Source organism: Eschrichtius robustus, chromosome 13 (assembly GCF_028021215.1).
Source record: "Eschrichtius robustus isolate mEscRob2 chromosome 13, mEscRob2.pri, whole genome shotgun sequence".
Taxonomy (NCBI): Eukaryota; Metazoa; Chordata; class Mammalia; order Artiodactyla; family Eschrichtiidae; genus Eschrichtius; species Eschrichtius robustus.
In genome coordinates, this window is record NC_090836.1 from 80,112,476 (window position 1) to 80,138,987 (window position 26,512).

Sequence of the window (26,512 nt, forward strand, 5' to 3'; positions counted from 1 at the left end):
CATAACTGAGTTTAATATTGAGTATGAATAAATTGATGGTTTTATTAATAAATGCAAAATGCCTGTGTGTTTATCTATGAAACTCCTCTCATTGCTTTTTTCCTTGCAGTGGTGGTCAAAATATAACCATCATGGGTCGAAATTTTGATGTAATTGACAACTTAATCATTTCACACGAGCTAAAAGGAAACATAAATGTAAGTCTTCAGCTGCTTTGTAATAATAGTTATTTTCAAGGATGATTTTGTTTTCATCACACTCAAATGTGTTGGGGGATATTTTTTGTTTCTGTGCCTTTGTGCTATCATAAGCTTTTACCTGTTGCATGATCTATAATAAATACCATCTGTACTGTAATGGAAATAATAAGACCTCAGACTTGGAGTTGAGAGTTTCGAGGTGTGGCACAGAGGGAAGAGAGGTGATACGACAAGACCTGCCATCTCCCCCCTGTAATAAGTCACCTTGGTGAGACAGTGTTTGTGAATACTTGTGAGAATGCCTTGTGAGTGGCTGAGGTGTGATGTAAGGAAGAGCATTCCTGTGAAGGGTAGGTGGTAGTGGTCCCACCACACAGAGCACGCTGTGGTTCAGAGGTAAAGTGACCTGTGAACGTCCCAGAGATCCTGTCATGTGCTTCTCCTTCTCTTGCCCTTGTCTCTTTAACCTGGTTTGGTGCCTTCCTTCTGACCTCACCTCCTCTTGCCTTTCCTGTCCCCGCACAGGGGTCTGGCCCTCAGCCCCACTCAGTTCTTAGCCCAACACGAGTCACACACGGACCTCGTCATGGGAAATGATGAACTTCAGAGACAAGTCGGGGCCTCTGAGTGCACTTCTAGGCTCTTCTCGAAGGCTCTCCCCATTCTCTCTTCCCCTTTCTGTCCCTCCTTCATGAGAGAGGTGAAGACAACAGCCTCTCTGAGGCCCAGCCAGACCACTGCCTGCCAAAACTGGCAGGCGTGTTAGTGGCCACAGACCCGGCCTCCGCTTGGAACCAGTGTGGCTTCAGGTCTAGAGCCAGGAGGCCTTCCTAAGTCCTCCTAGAGCCTTGTCATACACACGTCCGAGTCCTGACACCCTTCAGAGCCAGTTCCAAGCCTTATGTTGTACCTGATTCTAGGCCCCGTCTCCATGATGTCAACACATCCTGTTGAGTGGTTCGTATAGATTGACCCTCTTCCAGGAGGCATTGCCTGCACTTGTGAGTGAACTTGCTCTCCCTCCCCAGTGCTGTCCCTATATCAAGTAGAATTCACTGAGCACCTACTGTGGGCCAAACGTTTTCCTGGCTGCAGGGACAAAAGGTAAATAAGAGTCACACTGCCTTCACCGAGGGAGACGGGTGATCTACACTGGGATGGAAAGCTGAGCCCACAGGCCGTGTTGAAGTTCTAGGTCCTCTGATTCCCTTCCAGCTCAGATACCCCACTGTGTGTTTCCACATGAAAGAGAAATTAAACTAGAGCAGATTTCAGCATGTCTGTGGAGTGGAGCGGGATGGGTAGGACTTGAGCAGGTAGAAGCAGTGGGGCAGAGGAGACAGGTTACTCACAGGCCCCTGATGGGAATATCGGTGAGTCCTGCTCCGCTGGAGCCGAGACGATTGGTCGGGAATGAGCCAGAGGGATGGCTGCAAAGCCACGCTGGGCCATAAGAGAGTATCAGACTGAAAAGTTTGCCCTTAACTCTGTAGGCAATGGGAGGGAGTGAAGATCTTTGAGCAGGGAGTGACGTGAGGATAGGTACCCTTTATGATGATGATTTTGGCGATGGTGCATAGAATCACATGGAGAGGCAGTAACTGAAAAAAAGCCTGGGAGACCCATAAGGATGCTCTCGCAGGTATCTAGGGATGGTGGGGAGATGGTGGAGCTGGAGATGACGGATCATCTTCGTAGCATTGTCATTAGAAGGAGAATGTGAACGACAGCCTGGGAGTGAGGGCACAAAGGAAGAAGAACAGAGCGCCTGAGATGGAATCTTGCAGAACAGCTTAATTTTAAGGAGTGAGAGAAAACAAGATGGCCAGTGAAGGTGGCCAGGAAGTTGCTCAGAAACTAGAGAAAAAGAGCATCTCAGAAGACACTGGTATGGAAATTTAGGGAGTTGAGAATAATGAGGTTAGGGTGACCCTATCACCAGGAATCTTTCTAGAAGGCGTCTTCAGCAAAAAGCCAGCCTGCTGGGGTTACGGCTGTTGAGAAGGCTGAGGCAGTGGGTTTTGTGGTTTTCTTCATGTCGCCAGAGACGTGAATGAGAGATTCAGGGCAGTCGTTTGGAAGGAAAGGCGTTAAAGGCGAAGGGAGGTTTTGCTTGTCCACATCTCAGTGCTCTGCATCCGATTTTCCCACCTGTTGCTTCTTCCTACCCTCTTTTTAAAATTCCAACATTAGTTAGACAGCAAATAACAAAGAGGAAAAATCCCCACCTGGCAAATATCCTTTTAGGAGTCTTAGCTGCTCTTCTTTAGAACGTTCATCAACCTCCCCTCTCCCAGCAGCTTTCTCTGCCCAACTCCCTGCACACCTGAAAATGACAGTATTTATGCTCGCTTGTTTGTTTTAAATAAGCCTGTAAAGTGGGCCACCCTTTCTGCGTGGTTTCCCATCTTCATGCTCTTTCTTTCATAGGAGCTGTATTGTCCCTTTTACTTTTGTTTTCCTCTACTTTTTGTTAGGCCTGCAAAGCCTTTTCCTCTTGCGGTTAGTGATTTCTGCTAAAGCACAGAGGTTTGCCAACACAGAGTGATTGAGCCAGCAGACGCAAGCCTGCAGCCAGCCTTGCCGAAGAAGCGGCTCCTCCCTTCCTGTAGTTTCCCAGGACTCAGCCTTGATGTCTTGAAGGACACACAGGCCCATTGGTGCAGTCTTCCCCTTTCTCTAGCTGACTTCTTTTCCGAGTACCCTTTTTTCCTATTGTATTACTACCTTCTTTCATTATTACTAATAATGTTAATAGTCATATTAGCATTTGTTGAGTGCTTTTTTGCATGGATTTGTAAGCATTTTTGCATGGATATTCTCATTTAATTTAGTGAGACCTCATCTCATTTAATTTAGAGTTAATTCAACCCCATGAGGTGGGTACACTGTTATCCCCATTTTACAGAGGAGAAAACAGAGGCACAGAGAGGTTCAGTTGCCCAGGTCACTTAGCTCTTCAATCCCAGAGCTGAAATTCATTAATGAAGCTGTCAAAATGCTCTTTCCTTCTCCCTCAGGTCTCTGAATATTGTATGGCGACTTACTGCAGATTTTTAGCCCCCAGTTTAAAGAGTTCAAAAGGGCGTATGAATGTCACTGTGAAGCTCAGGGTCCAGGAGACCTACTTGGATTGTGGAAGCTTGCAGTACCTTGACGACCCCAGATTTACAGGGTATCGGGCTGAGCCTGAGGTGGACACAGAATTGGAAGTCAAAATTCAAGTATGTCTCTCTCATTTCGGGTGGGAGGATGTGCTCCCCTCGACAGGAAAGGTGTATTATGTTTGTGAGTTTCCACACACGCCTTGACTTCTTCATCTTCACCTTGTTTTTCACAGAAAGAAAATGATAACTTCAACATTTCCAAGAAAGACATTGAAATTACTCTCTTCCATGGAGAAAATGAGCAATTAAATTGCAGTTTTGAAAATATTACTAGAAATCAAGATCTCACCACCATCTTTTGCAAAATTAAAGGCATCACTGCTGCAAACAGCATCGCCACCTCTTCCAAGAAAGTTCGCGTAGGTTGCCTGACAGTCCTACCCGTTAGTTTTACCTTATTTGGTGTGGGGCGGGGGGAGGGGGGATTCCTTGGCTAAATGAGAAGCCAGAATAGAATCTTTTATGGATCTTTAGATCTTCACTTTCAGTGAAGATAAACAAAGCTGGTATTGTAGACCCAAACGTTATTCCTCCAGAACAGCTTGCAGAACCCACCCCTGTGCCATTGGAATGTCAAAGCACTGAGCGCACCATTGTTTATGATACTAATGAGTCTTGATAACTTTTTTTCTAGCCATACATTTAGACTGCGGCATCTGCAGCAGAATCTCTAGACCCATTGACGAGTGAGCTGTCATTCTTTGCCCAAATGCAGAGGTGCCATGTCTTGGCAGAAACCCAGAATGGGGGCTTCCCTGGCACACAGAAAGTGGCAGTGGAGTCTAATGGGGACCAGATAATCTATGGGTCATGGGCTGCTTCCTCCACCGTGAAGTCAGACTCACTGCATTTAATCTTTTTCCAGACACGTTTGAGGGTCCATCCCATCACTGGTATATTTATGTCCCACAATAAAGACATGAGACCGTGGTGAAGGGAAACATATTAGAAACCTCCGTTTATAGTGTTCATGAGACTCTGCACAGTCTATATCCCCCCCAAAACGCTTTATGATCTAGAGTCATAAGTAATTGGGTAAAGGATAAGAAAAAAGAACATCAACTGGAAGGCAAAACAAAAAATGTGTTTGTGTCTCAGCTGCACCAGTTAATAGCTGTGTGGCCTTAGATAAGTTGGCTTTAGCTGAACCTCCCTTGGGCCGTCTGTTGTACGGTAAAGAGGGTCATAATAATTATAAAATGAATAACAGCAACTAAACTCACAAGGGATCCCACGTGTCTGGTTAGTTGAGAAGAGCAAATGGTAGCATTCTTCATTATCCAGGACTAGTTCCTGAGTGCCTGCACTGGGACATAGGGACATAGCAGAGAAGAAAACAGACCCGCCTACCCCTCCCCAAATATCTGCCTTTACGGATCTTACCTAAAAAGGCAGGTAGTATAGAAAATAAATTGAAGATGTGTTAGATGGTGGTAACTGTTATGAAGAAAAATGAAGCAGGAGGTGAGGGGCAGTGCTGCAAGGTTTACGATGGCGGCCAGAAAAGGGCTCCCTGTAAAGACGACATTTGAATCAGGACCTCAGGGAGACGAGGGCATGAGCCGTGGGCCATCTGGGGTAAAGTGTTCTAGGCAAAGGGAACCACAGGTTGCAAAGTTCCTGAGTCAGGAGCCTCCCTGGTGCTGTTAAAGGGCAACAAGGAGACCAGTGTGGCCGGAGTGGAAGGAGCAAGGGGGGGAGTATTGCAAGGAGGTGAGAGCATTAACGGGGAACATGGAGAGCCAATTGGGGGTCATTGTGAGGACTCGGCGCTGAGCTCCAGGAGTCCGCTGGAGAGCTCTGGGCAGGAGTGCCAGAAGCTCGCTTACAAACAAATGCCGGCACGTTTCATCTTCACGACAACCCTCCGAAGAGGCGCTAACAGCATCCCATTTTAGAGATGGGGAAAGTGAGGACTGCACGGATAGGTGACTAATGCAAGCTCCTACAGCTGGGAAGGACAGGAGGGGGAGCTCCCTCGCAGTCCAGTGGTTAGGACTCGTGCTCTCGCTGCCGAGGGCCCAGGTTCATTCTCTGGACTGGGACTTAGAACCTGGGCTGTCTGGGCATGGAGTCTGCACTCAGATAATTCCACAGGGGCAGCCGTGGCTCCCAGGATGGTAATGTTCCTCAATACTTATATGTATGTCAGTGCAAAAATAAGGCTTGATATAGAGTTTTTCCCTTTACAAGTTTTACAAACTTTTATAATCAAAACCTAAAATTGGAAAAGGCCCTCAGGGATCATCCTGGCAGCATTGCCAAACTGGTTTTTGCCACAGAATGCTTCCTTCAAAATAGGCCCATCAAGGAAACACAAGATGTAGAAGAGATTAAAAAGTTGGATTACTTCCTTAGTCCAGGGGTAAGAGGGTTTCTTACCCACAGGTTACTGCCTCTTTATCGCCCCCATTCCTGCAGTTTAAAACCCCCAGGGCAAAGAGGACCAAAGTGTAAAATCTGTAGGTCTAGCCCTGCAACTGACTGGAGCTGAATCCGGGAACCAAGGCACAGGGAATGTTCCTGATTGGCTCAAATTCACATAGCTAATCTGCCCAGAGATGGGACTTGAACTCGGATATCCTGCCTAGCTTGCCACCTCTTTTTGTATCTTGGAGAAAACCATTTGGGGGGAAGAATTGTGTACCTAGATGTGGTCCCCACCTCGACCAGGTCTAATGACACTCTTTGTCCCCTTAGGTCAAACTGGGAAACCTGGAACTCTACGTCGAGCGGGAATCGGTTATTTCCACTTGGTATTTTCTGATTGGGCTTCCCGTCTTGCTAGTGATTGTCATTTTTGGTAAGTGCCCTGTTTAATTTTGTCAGAGAAATTATTCCCTGGGGCCTTGGCAGGCAGGAAGGCTTTCCGCTTTCAGGGGCTGTTTGCTTCAGTTAAGTATCAGTGGATGAAGACCCAGATCAAAACTTTGGGAAAGGACTAATAGGTACACGTTGAGGGCTTTCTAAACATTTTTTAGGATGCTTCATTAATAAAAGGCTGGATTACAAAGATGGTTGGTATCTTGGTGTTTGAGAAATATGATCCACTTTGCTTCCCTGAACCTGTGAATTGTGATGACAAATGTACCATTTACATTATTTCCTCAGAATTCCTTTGGGATTTTGGGCTCCAAGGACTTGGTCATCTCATCCTGCCTTCTCATCCCAGCAAACCCTGCCCCTCACCCCTACCCCAGCCCTGTCTTTCCTGGCAGAACTGTGTTTTGGAAGTGTGATCTGTACCATCTATTAAAATGTTCCAAGGCTCATCCAAACACAGTGATCCCATGGTGGTTGCTCACTGGATGAAATCTGGCCAGCCGATGTGTTTTGTTTGGCCCACATAGCATTTTTAAAAATTTGAAGTAATTGACAACATTTTAAAATTAGGTGATTCTTTAAAATCTCTTGAAAATTTGAAAGATCTGGATCATTGGATCCTAATGTTTTCCATAACATCAGTTTGCTGGAGCTCAGGAGCAGCTACCCCTAGAGAGAGGGCAGGTGTTCACTGAGCTTTTGCCATAGTCTCCACCACTCCCTACTGTCTCCACCCAGACCACTTACCTCATCTGAGGACCTGGTCCCTGTAGCCATTCAGTTTTTGTTTTTGTTTTTTTAAACTTTTTTTTTAAAAATTAATTTATTTATTTATTTTTGGCTGTGTTGGGTCTTCGTTTCTGTGCGAGGGCTTTCTCTAGTTGCGGCAAGCGGGGGCCACCCTTCATCGCGATGTGCGGGCCTCTCACTATCGCAGCCTCTCTTGTTAAGGAGCACAGGCTCCAGACGCGCAGGCTCAGTAGTTGTGGCTCACGGGCCTAGTTGCTCCGTGGCATGTGGGATCTTCCCAGACCAGGGCTCGAACCCGTGTCCCCTGCATTGGCAGGCAGATTCTCAACCACTGCGCCACCAGGAAAGCCCCAGCCATTCAGTTTTTGACCTCTGTTTCTGAGCTGCTTTTCATTTTAAGTCTGTTTCCTCTTGTCCTCCTTAAAAAAGAGAACTCTTCTCCACAGCTGTGGAGCCCATCATGTTCCTTGACTTAATGCAGGCATCGCCTCTCTAATGGTTTTCGGTTAATAGTTGCTAACGTCTCCTTCCATATACTCACTCTCTCACTCACTCATTCATCCATCCCTGCATGCATTTACCTGATGTTTATCGAGCACCTGTTATGTTGCTGATAACTGCAAGGCTTTGGACTTAGGGAAGATGAGTTCAGTCCTGGTCCTTTCTCTTGGCTAGTTCCCAGTCCAGTGAAGGAAGGATTTATGTGTATTGTTAACTAGCCTAATGGAATGAATTCATTTTGCAGAGACCCTGTTTTGTACCGTTGATGATCATTTCAGGTATTTTTTAAGCTCTCTCCAAGTTATCCACCACTACTAATGCATCTAGAATCCAGAATTGGGCCTGATATTTTAATAAAGTCCTGGCCGGTGCTGGCTTCAAATAAGAAGATTACTTGTAAATTCTAAACGCTGAGCTCGATTTTGAGAATCCGCTGCTGTCAGGAAGCTCTAGGTAGAATAGTCTCATCATGGAGTCACATCTACTTTGTGACTTCCTAGAAACCTCTGATCTCTTCCTGGGCTCTCTGCGACTCTTCATTCCTCTCCTTTCACTTTGTTGGTAGAGATTGTTTATGCTCTTTCAGGTGAAGTGGGCTCCATCTGACACATCACTTTTGGTTTCATTGGTATCTGCAAAGCCGTTTAAAATTCTCCTCCCCTTCTTACCATGATTCCATGGAGGCATGTGTCCTTAGCAGCTTGAGTAAGTGTACTCTTCAGACCATCAATCACATCATTAGTGAAAACACTATACACACCTGGCCTAGGGCTGCCACCTACCAAACACCCCCTGTAGCTTCCCCTGGAGATTTCAGCCACAAAAAACTCACTGCTTTGCGGACGTGGCCTGCTAGCTCCATTTTCAGGCAGTGAGCTGGTGCTGCCTAAAGGGTGGTCTGAGGGCCAGCAGTCCCAAGTGACGCTCCTGGAAAGAGGGCTCCATAGTCAAGCAAATTTGAGAATCACTGCCTGCTCCACCCTCTCTCGAAGATGCGTGATGCACGTTACGATTAAGACTGTTGACTTTATGAAGTGGTCCAGCACACAGCTGTATTGAATTTTGTTTCCTCCAGCATCATTCACATCTAGCAGGATCCTTTTACCATGAAATTTCTACAAAAAGAGGAAAAAGTTTCGAGAATAATAATGAGAGTTGACAATTGCTACATAGTCTTTTTTAAAAATAAGATCTAAATGTTTTCTGTGAGTTACTTCCTGGAATCCTGTCAATGTCACAAGGAGGTAGGCACTTTAATAGATAAGGCAGCCAGGCACAGAGATGCTAAGGAACTTACCTGAGGTCACACAGCTAGTTAATGGCAGAGCGGGGACATGAACCCGAGTGCCAAACTTGTTCGGTTTACTGCGTCTACAGCACAGTTAGAAGCAAAATGAAGTGGAGAAAGAAGCAATATCCAGATACAAGGGTTCACTGGGGACCACTCATCCTGTCACCCCATTTGATCTATGCAAGTTTGGCTCATGGAACTCACTGTGGATCTGTGGGTTTTTTCTGCATTTAAGGCTCAACTTTATTTCTCTAGGGATGTTTAGAAACATTACAAAAGAACAGAACAATATAAGTGGCCTGTGGCTGTAGGGAAACTTGGCTTGTTTCATTCCTTTTCAGCCAGCTGGGATCTTTGGTTACAAGTGAAGGTCATTTGATTTAGTTTTTTACTTTGAAGATGAGTAGGGCTTTTTGGGGGGGTTTTCTGTTGCATTTGAGCATCTTCGTCTGTAGAGTGACCCCTCACTGGGAATCTTTCTTCTTAGAAATTCCACCTCTTCCAGGCTAGTCTTTCTCGCTTTCCCTCCGCCGCCTCCTCTGTAAAGGACTGTAAAGGTTGGTTCTGTTTTCCTTTTTGTCAGTCTCATGCTGGATCTCTGTCTCCACAGCGGCTGTGGGAGTGACCAGGCACAAATCGAAGGAACTGAGTCGCAAACAGAGCCAACAGCTGGAGCTCCTGGAGAGTGAGCTCCGGAAAGAGATACGTGATGGTAGGTTCCAAAATTTTATTTGTAGAAAAACAAGCCCCTTTTTTTAACCCTTAAATGGAACCAGCCACAGTAATGAGAGCTGTCTGTATAATAGAAGACAACTGAACAGCAGGGCCTAGGCCTGGCTTTGTGTTTTATTTCAGCTCTTCTTTGCAGCCAACCAAGTAATTATCTACTGTTTCTTCTTTAATGAAAACCAAGGTCATACTCCGTGTTAGACAAAACAGCAGAAGATCTTATCCATTGTTTTCTGAGTTAAAATATTGCTCTTGGGATTCTGTTTTGCAGGCTTTGCTGAGCTGCAGATGGATAAATTGGATGTGGTTGATAGTTTTGGAACTGTTCCCTTCCTTGACTACAAACATTTTGCTCTGAGAACTTTCTTCCCTGAGGTAAAAGAGCATTGATCATATTCTTAAGGTTGAGTCTTGAATAATAATGAAGGTGCTTGTTGCTACTGTCAAAAACGGTGTTTCCTTCCAAGGCAGCTGTAGATAATGTGCTTGGTACAGAATAATGGCTTAAATCTCAGCAGAGCAGGGAGGAGGATTGCTATTAATTGGATTGATTAGGGTATAAAGCAGTGGCGGGTCACTGGCAATTACTCTTTGTCCAGTAACAAAAACCTAGGAGGGACACAAGTTCAAAGTGATGATTTTTGCTTTTATTTTACTACCAGTTTAGAACTGAATTTGTAGCTGGGAAGTGAGCTAGTTTATTTACAAATCAATAAATTGTGGGCTGGCCAGTTTGCTGTGTTTATCTGCATGACTTACATTGCAGCTACTAGATTATTCACTATTACTTCTCAATTGGAAATGAAAAGTACTATTGGCCAAGAGGGAGAAAAGTAGACATGTGTAGACTCTGAGTTAATAACAGCCATTTTTAGCAATGTAGAGTCTTTATGGTTCTCTCCAGCAGTTATTCTTCAGCTGATCAGTTTGTGTCATCCTCATTTAGTAGAAATAGCTGCATGAAATGATTAATTAATTTGTTCTAGGACTCCGAGGAGTAGTCTACTTAACCCTTTGGGTTTTCGGTCTCACGTTCTGACACCTCCATTTTCTCACCCACTCACATAGCCTTCCTCATTTACCCTCCCAAGTCTTTGGCGAGGTACACTCATCCTCCTACCATCACCTCCAAGTCCCGATACCCCAGTTCCTCCATATTGCCCTTTTTTTGTCCAGAACTGGTGACCACAGCAAGGCCCAACCTCTGGAACACATCAACACCAATTACATATTACATTTAAATCTAGACTTCTAAGCAAAGCCAGAAATCTCTCCAGGCCAAAAGAGAGCTTGTATCACCTTACCATCAGCTTCTCAGCTACATTTGGCCAGAAGCCTAGAGTCCAGAAACCCAGACACATGCAGTAAGCAATTTCCAGTTTCTCTATAATTCTAGAAGCAGACACCATGATATGTGATGCTGTGTCTGGAGGGTGGGATACCTCCATAAAACACCCACCATATTTTCTTTTTTTTGTCCAAGCCTTAGTGTTGTAAATCAAGAAGGCTAGAAATAAGACTTTAGCTTTTTGTACTTGTATTTTTTTTTAAGTTATCCTCCAGGAATAGCAGGCACCAGGACTTGCCATTTGCCACCTCCTTCATTTCTATGGCAGAATACTGCCTAGGGAGGGGAGTTTAATTCCCTGAATCAGGATGACTGTGCAGGGCCTCAGCAAAGGTTGCACCGAGAGTCCTATTTCCCAGCTATCTGAGATCCCCATTAAGAATTTAATAGCAATAAAAGAAGAGATTTCTACCATCTACAGGAGTACTCTGTGGGCTTTTATAGTTAATGATTGCCCTTGAGTGCTGAAGAGAGTAATCTGTGGCCTGAAAGAAAAAGTTTTCCTATCTTCTAAATTCGGTAATCAAGAGCAAGATAGAGTGATGAATGCAAAGGAATGCTGTTGCGAGTGTTTAAAAAAAAAAAAAAAATTCCTAGGAACAATGCTGTGTTATCTCAGAAGAGAGAGTTGCAAGAAGGCAAACTGATTTAACTCAGGGTTACGTAGAATCTTGAAAGACAACTGGGAAAGCTATAGAAACTGATGTCAGAAGAAGACACAGGAAAAACAAGCATACATTTATCAGAACCCTATTGAGAAGACCTAAGTTAAAACTGAATTTGTCACAATTAAGAAAAGATCTAGAGAACAAGGGAAGATACTCCGTTAGAACAACACCAGTTGAAATGCATTCTAGGCTGAAGGTAAGTCCTGCTGTTGAGAGGCCCTTTACTGATAGGTCAGGAGCCACATCCTCTAGGCCTGGAGGTTGGGTGGCGGAGGGAGAACTTGGGTGATCAACACCTACTGGGTAACAATAGGCAAAGCCCAGAGGAAATGGTAGCTTCTCAGAGATCAAGGCATTACCAGTAGTTCTTTGCCCTGCTAGTTGGTTTTTGGCTTTTAAAGCCTTGCTTTTCATTATATTGGCACTTTGTTGTGCTGAAAATAGAAGAAATAAGGGTAAGCAGAGCACCTAACCATCTAGAGGAGAGGAATTTGAATGAAAGGAGGAAGGAACATTGGGACCCAGGGAGCCAGAGCCGTATTTCCCTATTTAAGGTCAAGAATCAATCTGTTTATTTTTTTTAAGTTTTTTTAAAAATTAATTAATTTTTGGTTGGCTGCGTTGCGTCTTCGTTGCAGTGCGCGGGCTTCTCGTTGCGGTGGCTTCTCTTGTTGCAGAGCACGGGCTCTAGGTGCACGGGCTTCAGTAGTTGTGGCTCATGGGCTCTAGAGCGCAGGCTCAGTAGTCGTGGTGCACGGGCTTAGTTGCTCTGCGGCATGTGGGATCTTCCCAGGCCATGGCTCGAACCCGTGTCCCCTGCATTGGCAGGTGGATTCTTAACCACTGTGCCACCAGGGAAGTCCTCAATCTGTTTAAATTGCCTATTGACATAAGGTTGGTTCAGCAGAAAAATATGAGGAACTAGAAAATGCAAACCCAGGGTCTGATTTTTCTGCTTATTACCAGGAGAGAGTATGAGGTAATAGTTTGAGGTCTTCTACTTGGGCTAACAAATTTGAAACTATAAGGCAGAAATTCTCTGCAGAAGAAATTTACTTAAATAAGATATAAAAATAGCCCAAAGTTTCAAGTATTACCAAAAAATTTTTAAATAACTGAATGTTTGAATTTATATTTTCATCCTGTTGACTCATTTAAAGTGTTAGCATGCTTTTTAAAATTTAGTCATTTAATTCCATTATGATTTATGACATTGTACATTAAAGGAAACTCAAATTTAAAAGTTTATATTCAAGAGCTACAGAGCATAACACTTTAAAATATTTTTAGAAACCAGCAGGGCAACAGCATTGTGGTCTACTTTGCTGTAAATTAGTGATTAAAAAAAAAAAAAAATGATAATGATAGCTGACATGAAGAACTTACTGTGCACTCATGCATTTTATTTTCACACCTAACCCGTGAGGTGAGATTCATATTGTTCCCATTTTTCAGATGAGGAAAGTCAGGCACAGAGAGGTTAAATGACTTGTCCAAAGTCATGTGACCAGTAGGTGATAAAACCAGGATTGGAACCCAAGTTGTTTGACTCCAGGTTCTAGCTTTTACCCACCCCTCTCCACCCCTTCTTGAATAACAATGTGTATGGAGACAGTAAATGCTTCTAAGCTAAGACTTGTATAAATTTACCAACACAACTCAGTATTTATCCTTAGAAGGTAAATTGCTGGAGGAGTGGTCTGTACATTTGCATAATCCTTCACCACCACTTCTTTAACTTTTGAGTCAGTTCTTTTAAAGTGTGAGATGCCTTCACCTACCAAAAACGGAACTGATGCGATGATAAATATTCTTAGAGGCTTTCAGAAGTCACTGGTGTTTCTTGAGAGCTGAACAATTATTTATTATGTAGAAGATATGCAGTGAACATAAGCCCAGGGGCTCGTCAGATTAGCAAATAGTGTCTCTACTTTATTAAAATGGACTCAGGTATTATAACAAAAATACACTCTTCATTTCCTTTGGATGTTATGAATAATAAAAGTGTCTCCTTCCTCTCAGTCAGGTGGCTTCACACACATCTTCACTGAAGATATGCATGTAAGTCTATAAGTTTTCATTTTTCGCTCATGACTGCCTGACTTTCATAGTGTTATCATCATCTTCATCTCCATTATTACTTTGAATTGTTATTGTGGGTATTTTGGGATCACAAATTTGATATTAAATAATTCATTGTCTTGGAAAACCCATTGTGGATCTACTTTCTAACTTTAAGTTTATATATTATCTATATTATGTTATATTTTTTTCAGAACAGAGATGCCAACAATAAGAGTGAAAGTCTCACAGCTTTGGATGCCCTAATTTGTAATAAAAGTTTCCTTGTTACTGTCATCCACACTCTCGAAAAGCAGAAGAACTTTTCAGTGAAGGACAGGTATCAGCCAATTTGTTTATATTTTGAAAGCCATTAAGTAGAAAGAATAAAACCTGAGCCTCTTATTTTGTTTCGGAACTACAACCTGAGCTTGGTATCTGAGAACATGCATCTCTCCAGAGGCTGGTTGATTTGGGCCACCATGCAGTCCTGATGTTTCTTTCCATTTCAGATCACAACGCTCTAACACAAATTCTATTTTGAGGACGCACACACATGTGACACCCCCCCCTCAAAAAGCACCCTAAAAAAACCCAATACCAAGAAAACACATGAGTCCTGAGTCAAAAAGCAGAAGTGTGCTGTTTTCTATTTTTGAAAACACCCTGAAAATTCAGGGAAGATATTCACTTCTTGTTACCGCTCTAGTTTAAAGTTTAAGTGCTGAAAACCATATAAAATGACCTGAAGTTAACATTGATGTGTGGTTTTTATGGATCGAGGACGAAGGTAGTTGAAACTTAGATATTAAAAAAAAGCACCCACACGGCAGCACCCCGTTAGCACCCCGTTGCCTGACCCCTCAAGTTTCCTTGGAAACTGTTATCAGCACCAAGCAAGCCACAGTTGATGATTAACGTGCTTAACCAAGGCTCTGGTTTTTTTTTTAATATGCTTTTTTTTCCATCATCTGTATATCTTCTTCTGTTTCTCTTTCAGTTTTATTGAGATATAATTGACATACAGCACTGTATAGGTTTAAGGTGTACAACATGATAACCACAAATATGATCTCTTTTTCTGAGTTTGAGGTTTGTTTTGTTTTTTTCATATTCCACATATAAGTGAGATCATACAGTATTTGTCTTTCTCTATTTCATTTCGCGTGATGCCTTCAAGGTCCATCCATGTTGCTGCAAACGGCAGGATTTCCTTCTTTTTAGGGCTGAATAGTATTCCATTGTATATATGTACCACATCTTCTGATCCATTCGTCTGTTGATGGACGCTTAGGTTGCTTCCATGTCTTGGCTGTTGTAACCAAGGCTCTATTTTTAAATAGGTGTCTGTTTGCTTCCTTCTTAACCATTGCACTGCAAACTAAGCTGGTCTACCTAACCAGCATCCTCGAGGTGCTGACCAGGGACTTGATGGAGCAGTGCAGTAACATGCAGCCTAAACTCATGCTGAGACGCACAGAGTCCGTGGTGGAAAAACTCCTCACAAACTGGATGTCCGTCTGCCTTTCTGGTTTTCTGCGGGTAAGTGTCGCATCCCTTGGTGGTGTCAGAGCTAAGACTATATAGGCAGTTGTTTTTAGCAGATGCTGATGTCTTTGCCAGGATAAATCCTGAGCACTCCGTGGTGTCGGCCTTTAACCACTTTTAGTCTTGGTCCTTACTAGGAGCACACGGAGGGGAAAATAAAATTTGTTTTTGCTGTAACTGGCCTATGCAAGTATAATTCATTTAGAATTTCCTCAAGTAAGACTTTTCCCTTTTTAAAAATTGTATTGTAGTGAGAAAAATTAACGTGAGACCTGCCCTCTTAACGGATTTTTAAGTGTACAAAACAGTGTCGTCTATTGGCACAATGTTGTACAATAGATTTCTAGAACTTAACCCTACATAACTGAAACTTTATACCCCTTGACTTTTGCATCCACCTTCACATGGTTAATTAACGTGTGCTGAGTGGAGGGCATATTTCAAATACTGATGGAAACACACTGTTTTCAGGGCCTCTGAAGCATCTTGGAAATAGCCATTTACCTACCACTACGCTCTCTGTAAGCTAATTACATTCAATTCCAACCAGTTATCCCAGATGAAAGCAAGTCTCCAAAAAGCCGCCCACCCCTTGAGTTCACTTTGTTACAGTTAAGTGAACATGGTTATAATCTAATTGAATCTTAAAATCTTTTCAAATGTGGATTTTGCACAGATTCCATTGGTTAAGAGGATGGGCCCTGGAGCCCGCTGCCCGGTTGGAATCTAGACTCCACCGCTTACCAGAGGCCCCAAGCAGGTTTCTTGACCTGCCTGAGCCTTGGGTTTATAACCTGTAGAATTGGAAGAAGAATATTTTAGGGCTGTTCTGAAGCACTGATGAGAAAATGTATGCAATTGCTTGGCACTGAGTAAGCACTCCATAAATGGTGCCCATTATTATTATAAAATATTAGTAGGAAAAGAAGTGTGTTCTGTTGAACCCAGGCTTCATTCAGCCCTCCGAGGCCCCTGGTGCAGGACGTTCTTATCCTTCTTTAATTTCACCAGCCATCCAGATTCCAGCAAAACTGCATAACTGTGTGTTTGTAGCTAGTTCTGAATCTAATTAAAGTTTGAATAAGATTCACTGCTATGCCACAGGTTTTAACAGCGCTACTTAAGTTTAGATCCAAAAAGCAGCGCCTTAAATAGACTGTGCTTAGTTTAATGTTTAATGTAATCTTACAAGTAGATGCACAACCTTTTTTTTTTTTTTTTTTAACCAACCCTTTTCTCTCCCAAGGCAATGCCCATTTATTAAGATTAATGAAATCTGCCTTCTTTTCTGTTTACTTGGTATAAATCATCATACACTTTGGGGAGATGTGGAGAGCTTAACTCTAGGGTGAATATATTTGGCTTCCCCCATCCTAGCTTCAGCCGCAGCTGCTTCGAAACAGAGGCAGCAGGACCCTCACCCAGTTTCTGGGTCTTAGTCTCAAAAGGCAGCTCCTGCCCCACCACCTACCGTGCCACTGAATCAGAAGCTCGGGGTGGGGCGCAGTAGTCGACGTTTCCAAGTTCCTGCAGGTGATTCCACCGCCCTGCCTTTGAGAACCTGGGGGGAGTAGGAGGAGCGCTGGCCTAGGAGTCTTGGTTAGAAGCAGCAGGTTCGGGCTGTGAGTTCATCTCAGCCCCAGCTTGCTGCGTGGCTCCAGGTACGGCCCTTTCCATCTGGGCATCCGTTTTCTACCCACCAAATGAGGTGCGTGGCCATTGGTTTTAAATTCCTTTCCAGTTCTTTCCTCTGGGACCTTGTGATTCTTTTTCTGAGCCCTCGAAGGCTAGTCAGAGCCTTGCCCTTGCTGCTCTTGGGCGTTAGAAAGGCGAGGCGTCCCCAAAATCTGCGTTCTGAGTCCAAATGGCTCCCTTGAGCAGAGGATTCCTCGTCAAGGTTTTGCAGTGCTGACTCAGGAGTGTCTTGAGCACTTGGGGTGGTGAGGGGCCAGCGTGCTCCCTGGGAGGAAGTGGCATTCGGCCCGTCGGCGATACTTTCGTTTTCAGTGGAATAATTCCCTCTGGCGCGGAGGGCTGGACTTCCCCAGCCAGGTGCCCAAGGGGTGTGGGACTCTGATGGCCTAGTCCTTCTGGTGTACCCATCCCCCCAAACATCGGCCTGGGTGCCATGAGCTCTGTGACCTCCAGGTAACTTCCTCCTCTGTGCCTCCAAGGCCCTGTGGGTCAAGTAATAATAATACCCACCGTTTATTGAATGTGCCAACCACCATGCTAAGAGCTTTGCTTCCTTTTTCTCACTGAATCCCATGAGGTGAGAACCTTTATGACCATTTTGCATACTGGGGAGTTGGGGTGCACAGGATAGACAAGACTTCCTCCCATAGAGGAAGATCCCATAGCTCGTGTGACAGCACCAGGGAGCTCTTAGCCACCCGGCTTAATGCTTCCCCAGGAAGGCAGCTACCTTCTTCCAGGCTTAGGGAGGGATTTGGGGCTGGAATGAGATCACAGGTGCGGAAGCCTAAAGCTCAGCCATGGTCAGAGAGTCTGGTCTCACGAAGGAAAGGATAGTGAAGGGGCCAAGCTTAATTCCCATCACAGGAGGGGAAGGGCAGGGTCGGTTCCATAAACTGGGGCTCTGCCCCAGACCGGCTCCCTGGGAAGCTGTGTGCACCCTGGTCTGATGAGATGCCTAAGCCACCAGCAGGTATGACTAACTTAGAACTTGTGTTCAGTGGTGACAAAGAAACATCATGGCTCCGTAGTTTCCTAAGCTGGCCACGCATCAGAATCCCCTGGCAGGTGTTAAAACTACAGATGCCCAGGCCTCATCTCCAGAGATTCCATGTCTAGAGTACGGCCCAGACATCTGAATTCTTTATAAGAGTCCCAAGGGATTCTGGTGACGATTATCCAGGCTTAGAACCACGGGTGTGGGTAACGGTGCCAGGTGAGATGTTACTTATCTGAGTCTAGCTGCACTCTTGTGGAGAATTCTTACTACAGAGTCATCGAGTCTGGAGCTGTCGCTCCACACAGCCCAGAAGAGCCCACCGGCCCCCTAACGCCGACCTCTGCGGGTGCCTCCAGCCCCCTCCCAAGGGCGCTCACCCCCATCTCTGATGTGGCTGGAAACAAAGAGAGAAGTGAGGTTCTAGGTTTGTGGTCAGGACATCACCTAAGGGGGTGGAGGGAGAGAGAAGAGAGCAGTGTGGTTGTGAACCTCTAAATAAAGGAAGTTTCTCATAAGAATTGAAATGTCATGTTCTAGTCCCAGCGCTTTCCCCACCTGGGAAATTTTTGAACATTCCAACCCTGTCCTACAGTAAGGAGGCGACTCTAGGGTATGTCAGGGTGGGGAGAGGAAAGTGATACAGGGCCCCAGTGGCAGGGAGGGCAGCAGAGGAGTGACAGGAAGCCTGGGACCAGGGAAGGCTGTGCTTTTGCAGTCAGTATAGAGGATGGTACGGGGCGGGTAGGGGTGGGATCCAAGAGACCTCGAAGACGTCTTAGCTTACCTCTTCAAGGGAAAGCAGGTGAGAGATCCAGTGGAGCCCTCCTTTCCAAGCCAGATGCATTGGCTGTGAAGCTTGACTTTGTAAACTGGTGCTTCAAGCCCTAGTCACGTGGCTGGCTTCTCGTCATTACTGAGGCAGTTTGACTTCCTGGTTCTGGCCCTGGCTCTTCTTGCCCCTTAAATTCAGTTTAATGTCCTTTTGATCACTGAGGGTTTATTTACTTAGCAAATACTACAGGATTGTCAAACCAGGGCGACGTGCTTTGGGAGGCTGCATGAAAGCAGGGACACACAAGCCTCCCACTTGGGCTGCTCAGGGTCCATTCAAGTGGAAAGTGGCTACAGATTTCAGGCGTTTCAATAACAGCAGACGTGGCCACCCCTGGTCGAGAAAAAGGTGCAGAAGGAAGTTATCAGGATGGGCCAAATGCTTGGGAAGATCCTTAGAGTAAGGATCTGGAATCGGCTCTGGCCCAGGGGAAGGAGGTGGGGTACATTGGGGCCTGTACCAGCAAAGGCGCCCGGGTGGGACTGTGCAGGCTGGGTCTGGGAAGGACCCGGGGCTGGCCGCCTCACAGTCGGGAAAGGAGGCTGCAGATTGTGCAACTCAAGGCCACTTCCTTCGTGAGAACCTGTTAACACCAAAAAACTTCCTCCTAGGTAAATGTATAAAATGTTTTTATGTTTATTCTGGTTACCAAGGCTAATCCTTCTGCATTTTTTACATGCCATTTATTTTCAGCGCGCTGAAAAAAAAAAAAAGGGCAGTTAAGTAAGAACGTAAAGAAAGGTTAAATCTCTACTCACGGTTCTTAGGCCAACTGATGAGCATTAGGCTACCATAGAGAAGCTTAAGCATAAAAGAATGATCGGCTACTCTGTAAATGCCGTGAGAGTGTGCGTGTGCGTGTGTGAACACACGTGTGTGTTGGGGAGAAGAGGCAGTTTCTTGAGTTTTGCTCCTAGTCCTAAGTGGAGCAAAGTGTATTTTCTTGGGAGGTGCATGTTGATTGTTAGAAAACACTGCCTCCTGTCTCCTGTCGTAGGGCCATAAACTGAAACTTTCATTCTCTGGAAAGTACAGTGGATTCTGCCGAAAGCTAACTGTCACTTTTGCGTCTTTTCCAAGGAGACTGTTGGAGAACCGTTCTATTTGCTGGTGACGACTCTGAACCAGAAGATAAACAAGGGCCCCGTCGATGTAATCACTTGCAAAGCCCTGTACACGCTTAATGAGGACTGGCTGCTGTGGCAGGTTCCGGAATTCAGCACTGTGGTGAGTTTGCAACGAAGCTGGCGGGGTAGAGGGTGGGTTGGGAAGCGTCGCTTGAAATGATATCATTCCTACCACAGGAGGCCTCATACGTTCAGCTTATTAAAAACAGTAGTTGATAAAATATTAACACGTGTTCACATAATAGATTTTAATTACTCGGATTGGGGGAGAAAGTACTGTAATGATGCCTGGGGTACTCCTCAATTTCCAAAGATTTTAATATCAGGATTGCTTATAGCTTTCAGCATCGGCAGAGGAACTGCAAAGCACTCCCTACTCAGCACTTATAATTGCAATCAGAATTTCTCAAACGGCTCTGCTCTGGAAGACAATGTGTGAAGATATATTTCAACCAAATTGAGGCCGTCTTATTTTAGAACGATAACACAAGACAAATTCCGCTGTGTTCCCCCTGCCACATGACGCCCTTACTTTATTTTCATGGATTAGTTACAAATGTTTGGTGTCATGCACTTATCGTTCTGTGATCTCATAGATATTTTTAGAGGAATGCTGTAAATCACGACAGGAAGATGATTGCCTGGCTGCTGGAGGGTTTCACCCATTTAAGATCTTCCTTTTCACCCGTCCCCACTCCACCCGCCCACTCTCTTCCTTTCCTAAAGGAAAAGAGACCAATTTTTTGCACATTCAGGAATTTTAGAGACAGAGAGCCAAGCATGGCAAGTATCTCCAAAATTACTTAGGATTTTTTTTTGTGCTTTTCTGTTAACAGAGACTTGGAAAAGAGAGTGCTGTATTTTGGTTTGATCTTTAGCTTTACAGAGATTCCGGGCTGCTTCACAATCTCATTAGCGGGGAAGGAGGAAGAAATTACAGTGGGGTTTTGGTGTTGCTCAGTAAGGGGGCTGAGGCTCCTGAGACTTCGCTCTGGATGGCAGGCGCTGCGGTGTCATCCTGGAAGAGTTCATCCCCTGATTGGAGAAGGCACCATGGTGCTGTAGGCTATGTTATGGTTGTGTCCTCTGGTGGGAGAAGGGTCCCTAGATCAGCTCTTTCGAGTGCTCGGTCACCGCTGGATGGAGCTGACCCTCCACTGAAGATGGCACGTGCTTAGCCGCCATCCACAAGGTGGAAGGCTGAGCAGAACGTCAGCAGGTCTGACTTCTGTCTGTGCTCCCGTCTGTATCTGAGGGGGAGTGGAGTGCAGTGGTTCTCCAATGTTAGCATGCATCAGAGTCCCCGAGAGAGAGCTTATTAAACACCAGTTGTGAGGCAGCACCCAGGGTTTCTAATTCCGTAGGTCTGGGGTGTGGCCCAAGAATTTGCATTTCTGAAGAGCTTTCTGCAGCTGCTGCTGGTCCAGGGCCACACAGGGAGAACTCTTGATGTCGTTGTTACTGAGTGTAGACTCTGGAGCCAGGCAGGTTTGAATCCTGCCTCTGCCACTGGCTAGCTGTGTGACTTTGGGCAAGTTTGGAAACCTCTCTGTGCTTCCATCTCTTCACTTGTAAAATGGGGATGATGATCATGGTACCTGCCTATCTCATGGATGTTGTGAGGATTAAGAGTTGATATTCTGTAAAGTACTTAGACCATTGCCGGGCACAGGAGTGCCCTGTCAAGAGCTATTAAATTTAATTCAAATCTCCTCGGGGTGCTTGTTAGAAATGCAGATCCAGATAGACCCATGCCTGGGCCTTCCCTCCGGACTGACTACATCAGAATCTCTGGGGATGGAGCCCAGGCATGGATAGATGTTTTAAATGCTCCAGGTAATTCTAATGTGCATCCTGCAGGAAGAACCCCACTGGTACCCTGGAGAACAAAAGATGAACTTGCATCAGGGCCTATTGACTCTCCTTTTACTGATTCAGGGTCCTGTCTTCAAACCCAGGGCCTTGGTCCTAATGCAGAAGGTGTTCATGCTTTTACTTTGAGACATTTTAGGAGCCCCACAGGTTCCCAAAGAGAAATATTTGCAAGTGAATATAGGTCAGGGGAATCCAGCAGTGTTTCACGTTCATGAAAACACGAACCCGGACAGGAAGGAGAGGAGGAGCGCAGAAGATGGAACTGGGAGTGGGGAGGACTCAAATGCCTGGAGCAACTTTTGAGGTTTGAGTCCTTTCTAATGCTTTACATCCGAACACTTTTCCCCCTTTCATTTTGAAATGTTATTTATTTCACAGTCAATTAAGACCATGTGTTTCTGATTTGTTAACACTCAACTCATCATCAAAATGTTTCTTGATGCTGAAGACATTTGTGTCGACTCTTGGATCCTTTGTAGCCCCTGGGGAAAAGGTTGACGGAAAATTATGTTTTTAGAAATCCACATAAATCTTCCTTTCCGAATACGGATTTGCCCGTAGATAGCGTTGAGACCGGGAAAGGGCTGGGCCACTTGTTTCTAGGGCCCTTGACTTTGAAATTGATTTTTAATGCCTTTCATTGGACCCGCCCCAAACCTCTTTCATGGTGGATGGTTATACTGGAAGCTCCAGAGAAGCTTGATCCGGTCTGTGCTTGTGTGACAAAATGTTAGCAGAAGGTCGATATAAAAAATTTAAGGTTTTTCATTTCCTTTCAGGCAAGTCCCCTCAGCCTTAACCATCATCTTTTAAATTTTCTTCCTTCCTCTCTTTCCCACCTCCCCCCGCCCTTTCTCACTTTACCCCCCTTCCCCAGGCATGTACACCCAGTGGTTTGAAGTCTTGATTTTCTAAATTTGCTGAGGTGGTTTATGTATTTGAAAACCAAGGTGTGGTGAACAAACTCGATTGTGTGTATGTGTGTGTGTGTGTGTGTAAATATTTTCAAGGAAAAAAAAGCCAGGGGGAAAAAAATCAAGAGCAGCCACCCAAACAACTTGAAATGACAGAGCCTGGTACCATAGCTGGGACACATTTAAAAAGAGGCCCCCAAACTCCTGTTTGGCTAAATGCTGAAAAACACAGCGCCTCATCTAACAGCCTAAAAGTCAGGTTTCACGCCTCTAAGATTAGGATGTGTTCTCCTTGAGGTGTAGGGTGTTTTCTAGAACATAAAGGCAACATGCCAGTTGCTTATACATGAAATCATTATACTAACACATGGGCTCCAAGAAGTAATTCTTTGTTTGCTGTACCCTGGGAGGAAAATTCCTCTGCCATTTCTTAAATGTAAGCAAAGCCCCATAAAGTCACTTCCTCTAGGACCAGAAGAAACCATCCTCCTCCAGCAAGGCAGTGCAGGCTGGTGTTCAGTGAGGCAAACTGCCATAACATTCTCCTGCTCCTCCTGGGTGGGAGCGTCAGGGGAGGGTTTGCGCGCGCGCCCTCGCACACGCACACACACACACACTCTCTCTCTCTCTCTCTCTCTCTCTCTCTCTCTCTCTCTCTCTCTCTCCTCTCTCCCTCTCTCCCTCTCTCCCTCTCTCCCTCTCTCCCTCTCTCCCTCTCTCCCTCTCTCCCTCTCTCCCTCTCTCCCTCTCCCTCCCTCCCTCCCTCCTCTAACATCCAGGGATTCCGAGTTGACATCTAGAAGAGGGATAAGCCCTATTGCTCTAAGGTTTTTCCTCCTTTGCAAAATTTTAGGCACGTTCGATTTTGTGGCTGAAGGGCTCTCCCTTAGGGTGGGCTGTGTCTAGAGAGTCGTTCTGGAGCGGATCGCCTGAAACTTCGGAGGAGCGGGTGAAGGTTGAGGATTTCGGTTCCGGGAAAGGGTACCACATGGGAGAAAGGACATTTGCTTCACTTTCAGGAGGCGATGAGAAAACCCAATAACTCATGGCAAGTGTGCTGAATTAGCAAGAGAAGGTTGACTTATAATCAAAGTTAAGCGAGAAATGGTTTTTTGAACTCTTAAACCCAGGAAATGAGCCTGCCAGTCGGCTGTATCAGAGATAGCATCTTGGCGCCCTGGGAAACAGTGTTCTGACAAACATAATATTGCCCTCATTCTCATATCTATGAGAAAGTCTTTAAGATTATTAGAAAATCTTGAAAAAGCACAGATACTCGCCTACAGAAATCTTAATGCCTCTGCTATGATTTATTGAATGTTTTTGCCAGCCCACACTAGCCTTTTTCCCCCAATAGTTACCACGTTGGAGACAATCCTGTTTTGTAAAATATTTCATCTCTGACACAGCCCTAGCTATCCCTAGCAAGAGTTCCTCATCTACAAGCTTCCTTCAACGCGGCCGCTCTGCCCTCCACTCCCCAGCTCCTTCTGTTCCATTTAGTTTGTCCTTTCAGAAGATCCATTATCCCCATAATTAAACAAACCACTGTCCCCATTAAGTCATTCTCTGTTACTTCAATTACATCCCATTGTTCATTAAACCCTGATGTTTGCACTTCAGCAATCTTGTTTTTAATACTCCTAGCATTTGTGGAGAAACAGTAAAGTTAATTAACAATTCTTGAGCTTTGTTTTCTTTTTCTTTTTCTCTCTACCATAGTGCAAATCATTTCCACTATGACTTGCAATAATACTGAAACCATTACTAACTCCATAGTTACTGTTCTGAGCTTCTGATCAAAGAAGCGAAACCATTTTTTATAATCATTTGAGGTAAGTCATCCTAGTTGATGACAGGCAGTGGAAAATGAAAAATTAACCTTAAATGAGTGCTTTAAATGATTCTCCTCTTCATATTCTTTCTTCTCACACCCATAGTCTTGGGATTAGAAAATAATTTAGTTACCTAAATACACACGTACTTAATTTTCCTCTTTATGGCTCAAATATGACTCTGTTACTTCATCGTTAAGTATTCTTATTTATACTTGTTCCCCTCAGAGAATGGTAACTTTTATAGCAAACCATGGTGGAGATAAAGGCATTTTTAATTTATTTATTTATTATAAAATTTGTTCTACGTATTTATTTTTGGCTGCATTGGGTCTTCGTTGCTGCGCATGGGCTTTTTTCTAGTTGCAGCGAGCAGGGGCTGCTCTTCGTTGCGGTGCGCAGGCTTCTCATTGCGGTGGCTTCTCTTGTTGCAGAGCACAGTCTCTAGGCACGCGGGCTCAGTAGTTGTGGCTTGCAGGCTTTAGAGTGCAGGCTCAGTAGTTGTGGCTCGCGGGCTCTAGAGCACAGACTCAGTAGTTGTGGCACATGGGCTTAGTTGCTCCGTGGCATGTGGTATCTTCCCAGACCAGGGCTCGAACCCATGTACCCTGCATTGGCAGGCAGATTCTTAACCACTGCACCACCAGGGAAGCCCAAGGCATTTTTTTAGATTTGTCTTTTATGGCATTGTCAAAGTCAGCATTCCATTTGAAGTTACTGTTATCTAGAGCAGGAATCAGCAAACAACAACCTGTGGGTCAAATGGGGCCCTGCTGCCTATTGTTATAAATAAAGTTTTATTGGCACACAGCCATACCCATTCATTGACTATTGTCTATGGCTGTTTTCCTGCTGCAGTGGCAGAGTTGAGTAGTTGCAATAGAGATGATACAGACCTCAAAGTCTTAAATGTTTACTATCTGGCCTTTTACAGAAATTTTGCCATCCCTTAATCTAGAGCTTGACATAATAGAGAAAAAAAACCTAGAATCCACCCTCCTGCTCACCCCCAAAAATCTTGGCCTGTTTCCTCTCCTTCTAGGGACACAGCAGTGGAAATGCCTCACCACTATCCACAAAGCTGAAACTTATGGGCACTTTGCCAAAAAAACCCAGAAAACTGTGAAATACATTAAACCTAAAATACTGGAATCAATCATTTTGGGCTAAATTGGACAGATTCTCGCTTGATTTTTGCATGAACAAGTGTTAGTAAATGCTAGCAAGTGTATAAGACTCGTGAGAGAAACTTAAATTTGAGGAAATTCTCTCCATTAACTTAACGTTTTTCTTCAAAATGGAAAAGGCCTTTCTCCCTCAGTATTCTGTCAGGGGGTTAAATACCCTGACCCAGGAAGCGTGGGGCTCTCAGTCTTTGGTGGGGAAAGAAAAAGGCGGGTGTGGGGGTGAGGTCGGGCAGGCAAGAGCAGCATTAGCGGGGCGGCTGGTAGCATGTCCCAGGGCTGACTCAGCTTGAGAAAAACCTCAGATCAGAAGCTTTTCTGAGACTTGGACTTCTAACTCTGGGCTCTTGCTGCTTCTACTGAACTTCTGGAAGTGGTTTTCTTCTCTCTAATTCAGTTTAGTATAAGAACCAGACTTTTCTCTTGACCTTCATTTGGCTCTGCAGTGAAATTAGAAATGTATTTTATAGGTTTTATTTAACGAAAGCAATTATTGGCCTAAGACCTTCTATGATAAAGTCGCTGGCTTGTAATAAATTCTTTTAAAATTGATTTGTAGGTGTTAGAAGGTATTACAGAAAGGATGCAGCAACGTCCCTGCCCTTATTAGCCAAGAATATGGCTGGTGAGTTAATGAGGTAGCTGCATCATCCTTTCCCCACCAAACTGGGGGGAAAATGTGGGGCAATGCCTCTTCCCCTGCTTTTGATGTGTCCTCTTAGCCCTCTGCAGCTTGTTTTTTCTACCACCCAATACCTGAAACTGCCAAGTTGTGTGAAGGGCCGATGGGTAAAGCTGCTAGTGAATCAGGAATGTGGTTGTATGTCGGGGTGCTGTGTTGTTCAGCTCAAAAGAGGTGGGGTTTGGAGTCTGACCGTCTTGGGTGTGAATCCAGGCTCAGCCGCGTTACAAACTGGCTGTGTGACCTTGGGCAAGTCACTCAACCTCTCTAAACCTGTTTCCT

The 26,512-nt window shown here is 44.7% G+C and overlaps 1 protein-coding gene across 1 annotated transcript in view; it reads left to right on the top strand.

The window, feature by feature from the left end:
- PLXNC1 (plexin C1) overlaps positions 1–26,512 on the top strand; it is a 143,997-nt gene that overhangs the window by 85,277 nt on the left and 32,208 nt on the right. Inside the window, exons 12-21 of the mRNA XM_068561923.1 lie at positions 110–197; positions 3,221–3,424; positions 3,541–3,726; positions 6,068–6,170; positions 9,343–9,444; positions 9,733–9,836; positions 13,500–13,538; positions 13,754–13,878; positions 14,882–15,080; positions 19,694–19,840. Of these exons, the coding sequence (XP_068418024.1) occupies positions 110–197; positions 3,221–3,424; positions 3,541–3,726; positions 6,068–6,170; positions 9,343–9,444; positions 9,733–9,836; positions 13,500–13,538; positions 13,754–13,878; positions 14,882–15,080; positions 19,694–19,840 (1,297 nt within the window). The remainder of the gene's footprint in view (positions 1–109; positions 198–3,220; positions 3,425–3,540; positions 3,727–6,067; positions 6,171–9,342; positions 9,445–9,732; positions 9,837–13,499; positions 13,539–13,753; positions 13,879–14,881; positions 15,081–19,693; positions 19,841–26,512) is intronic.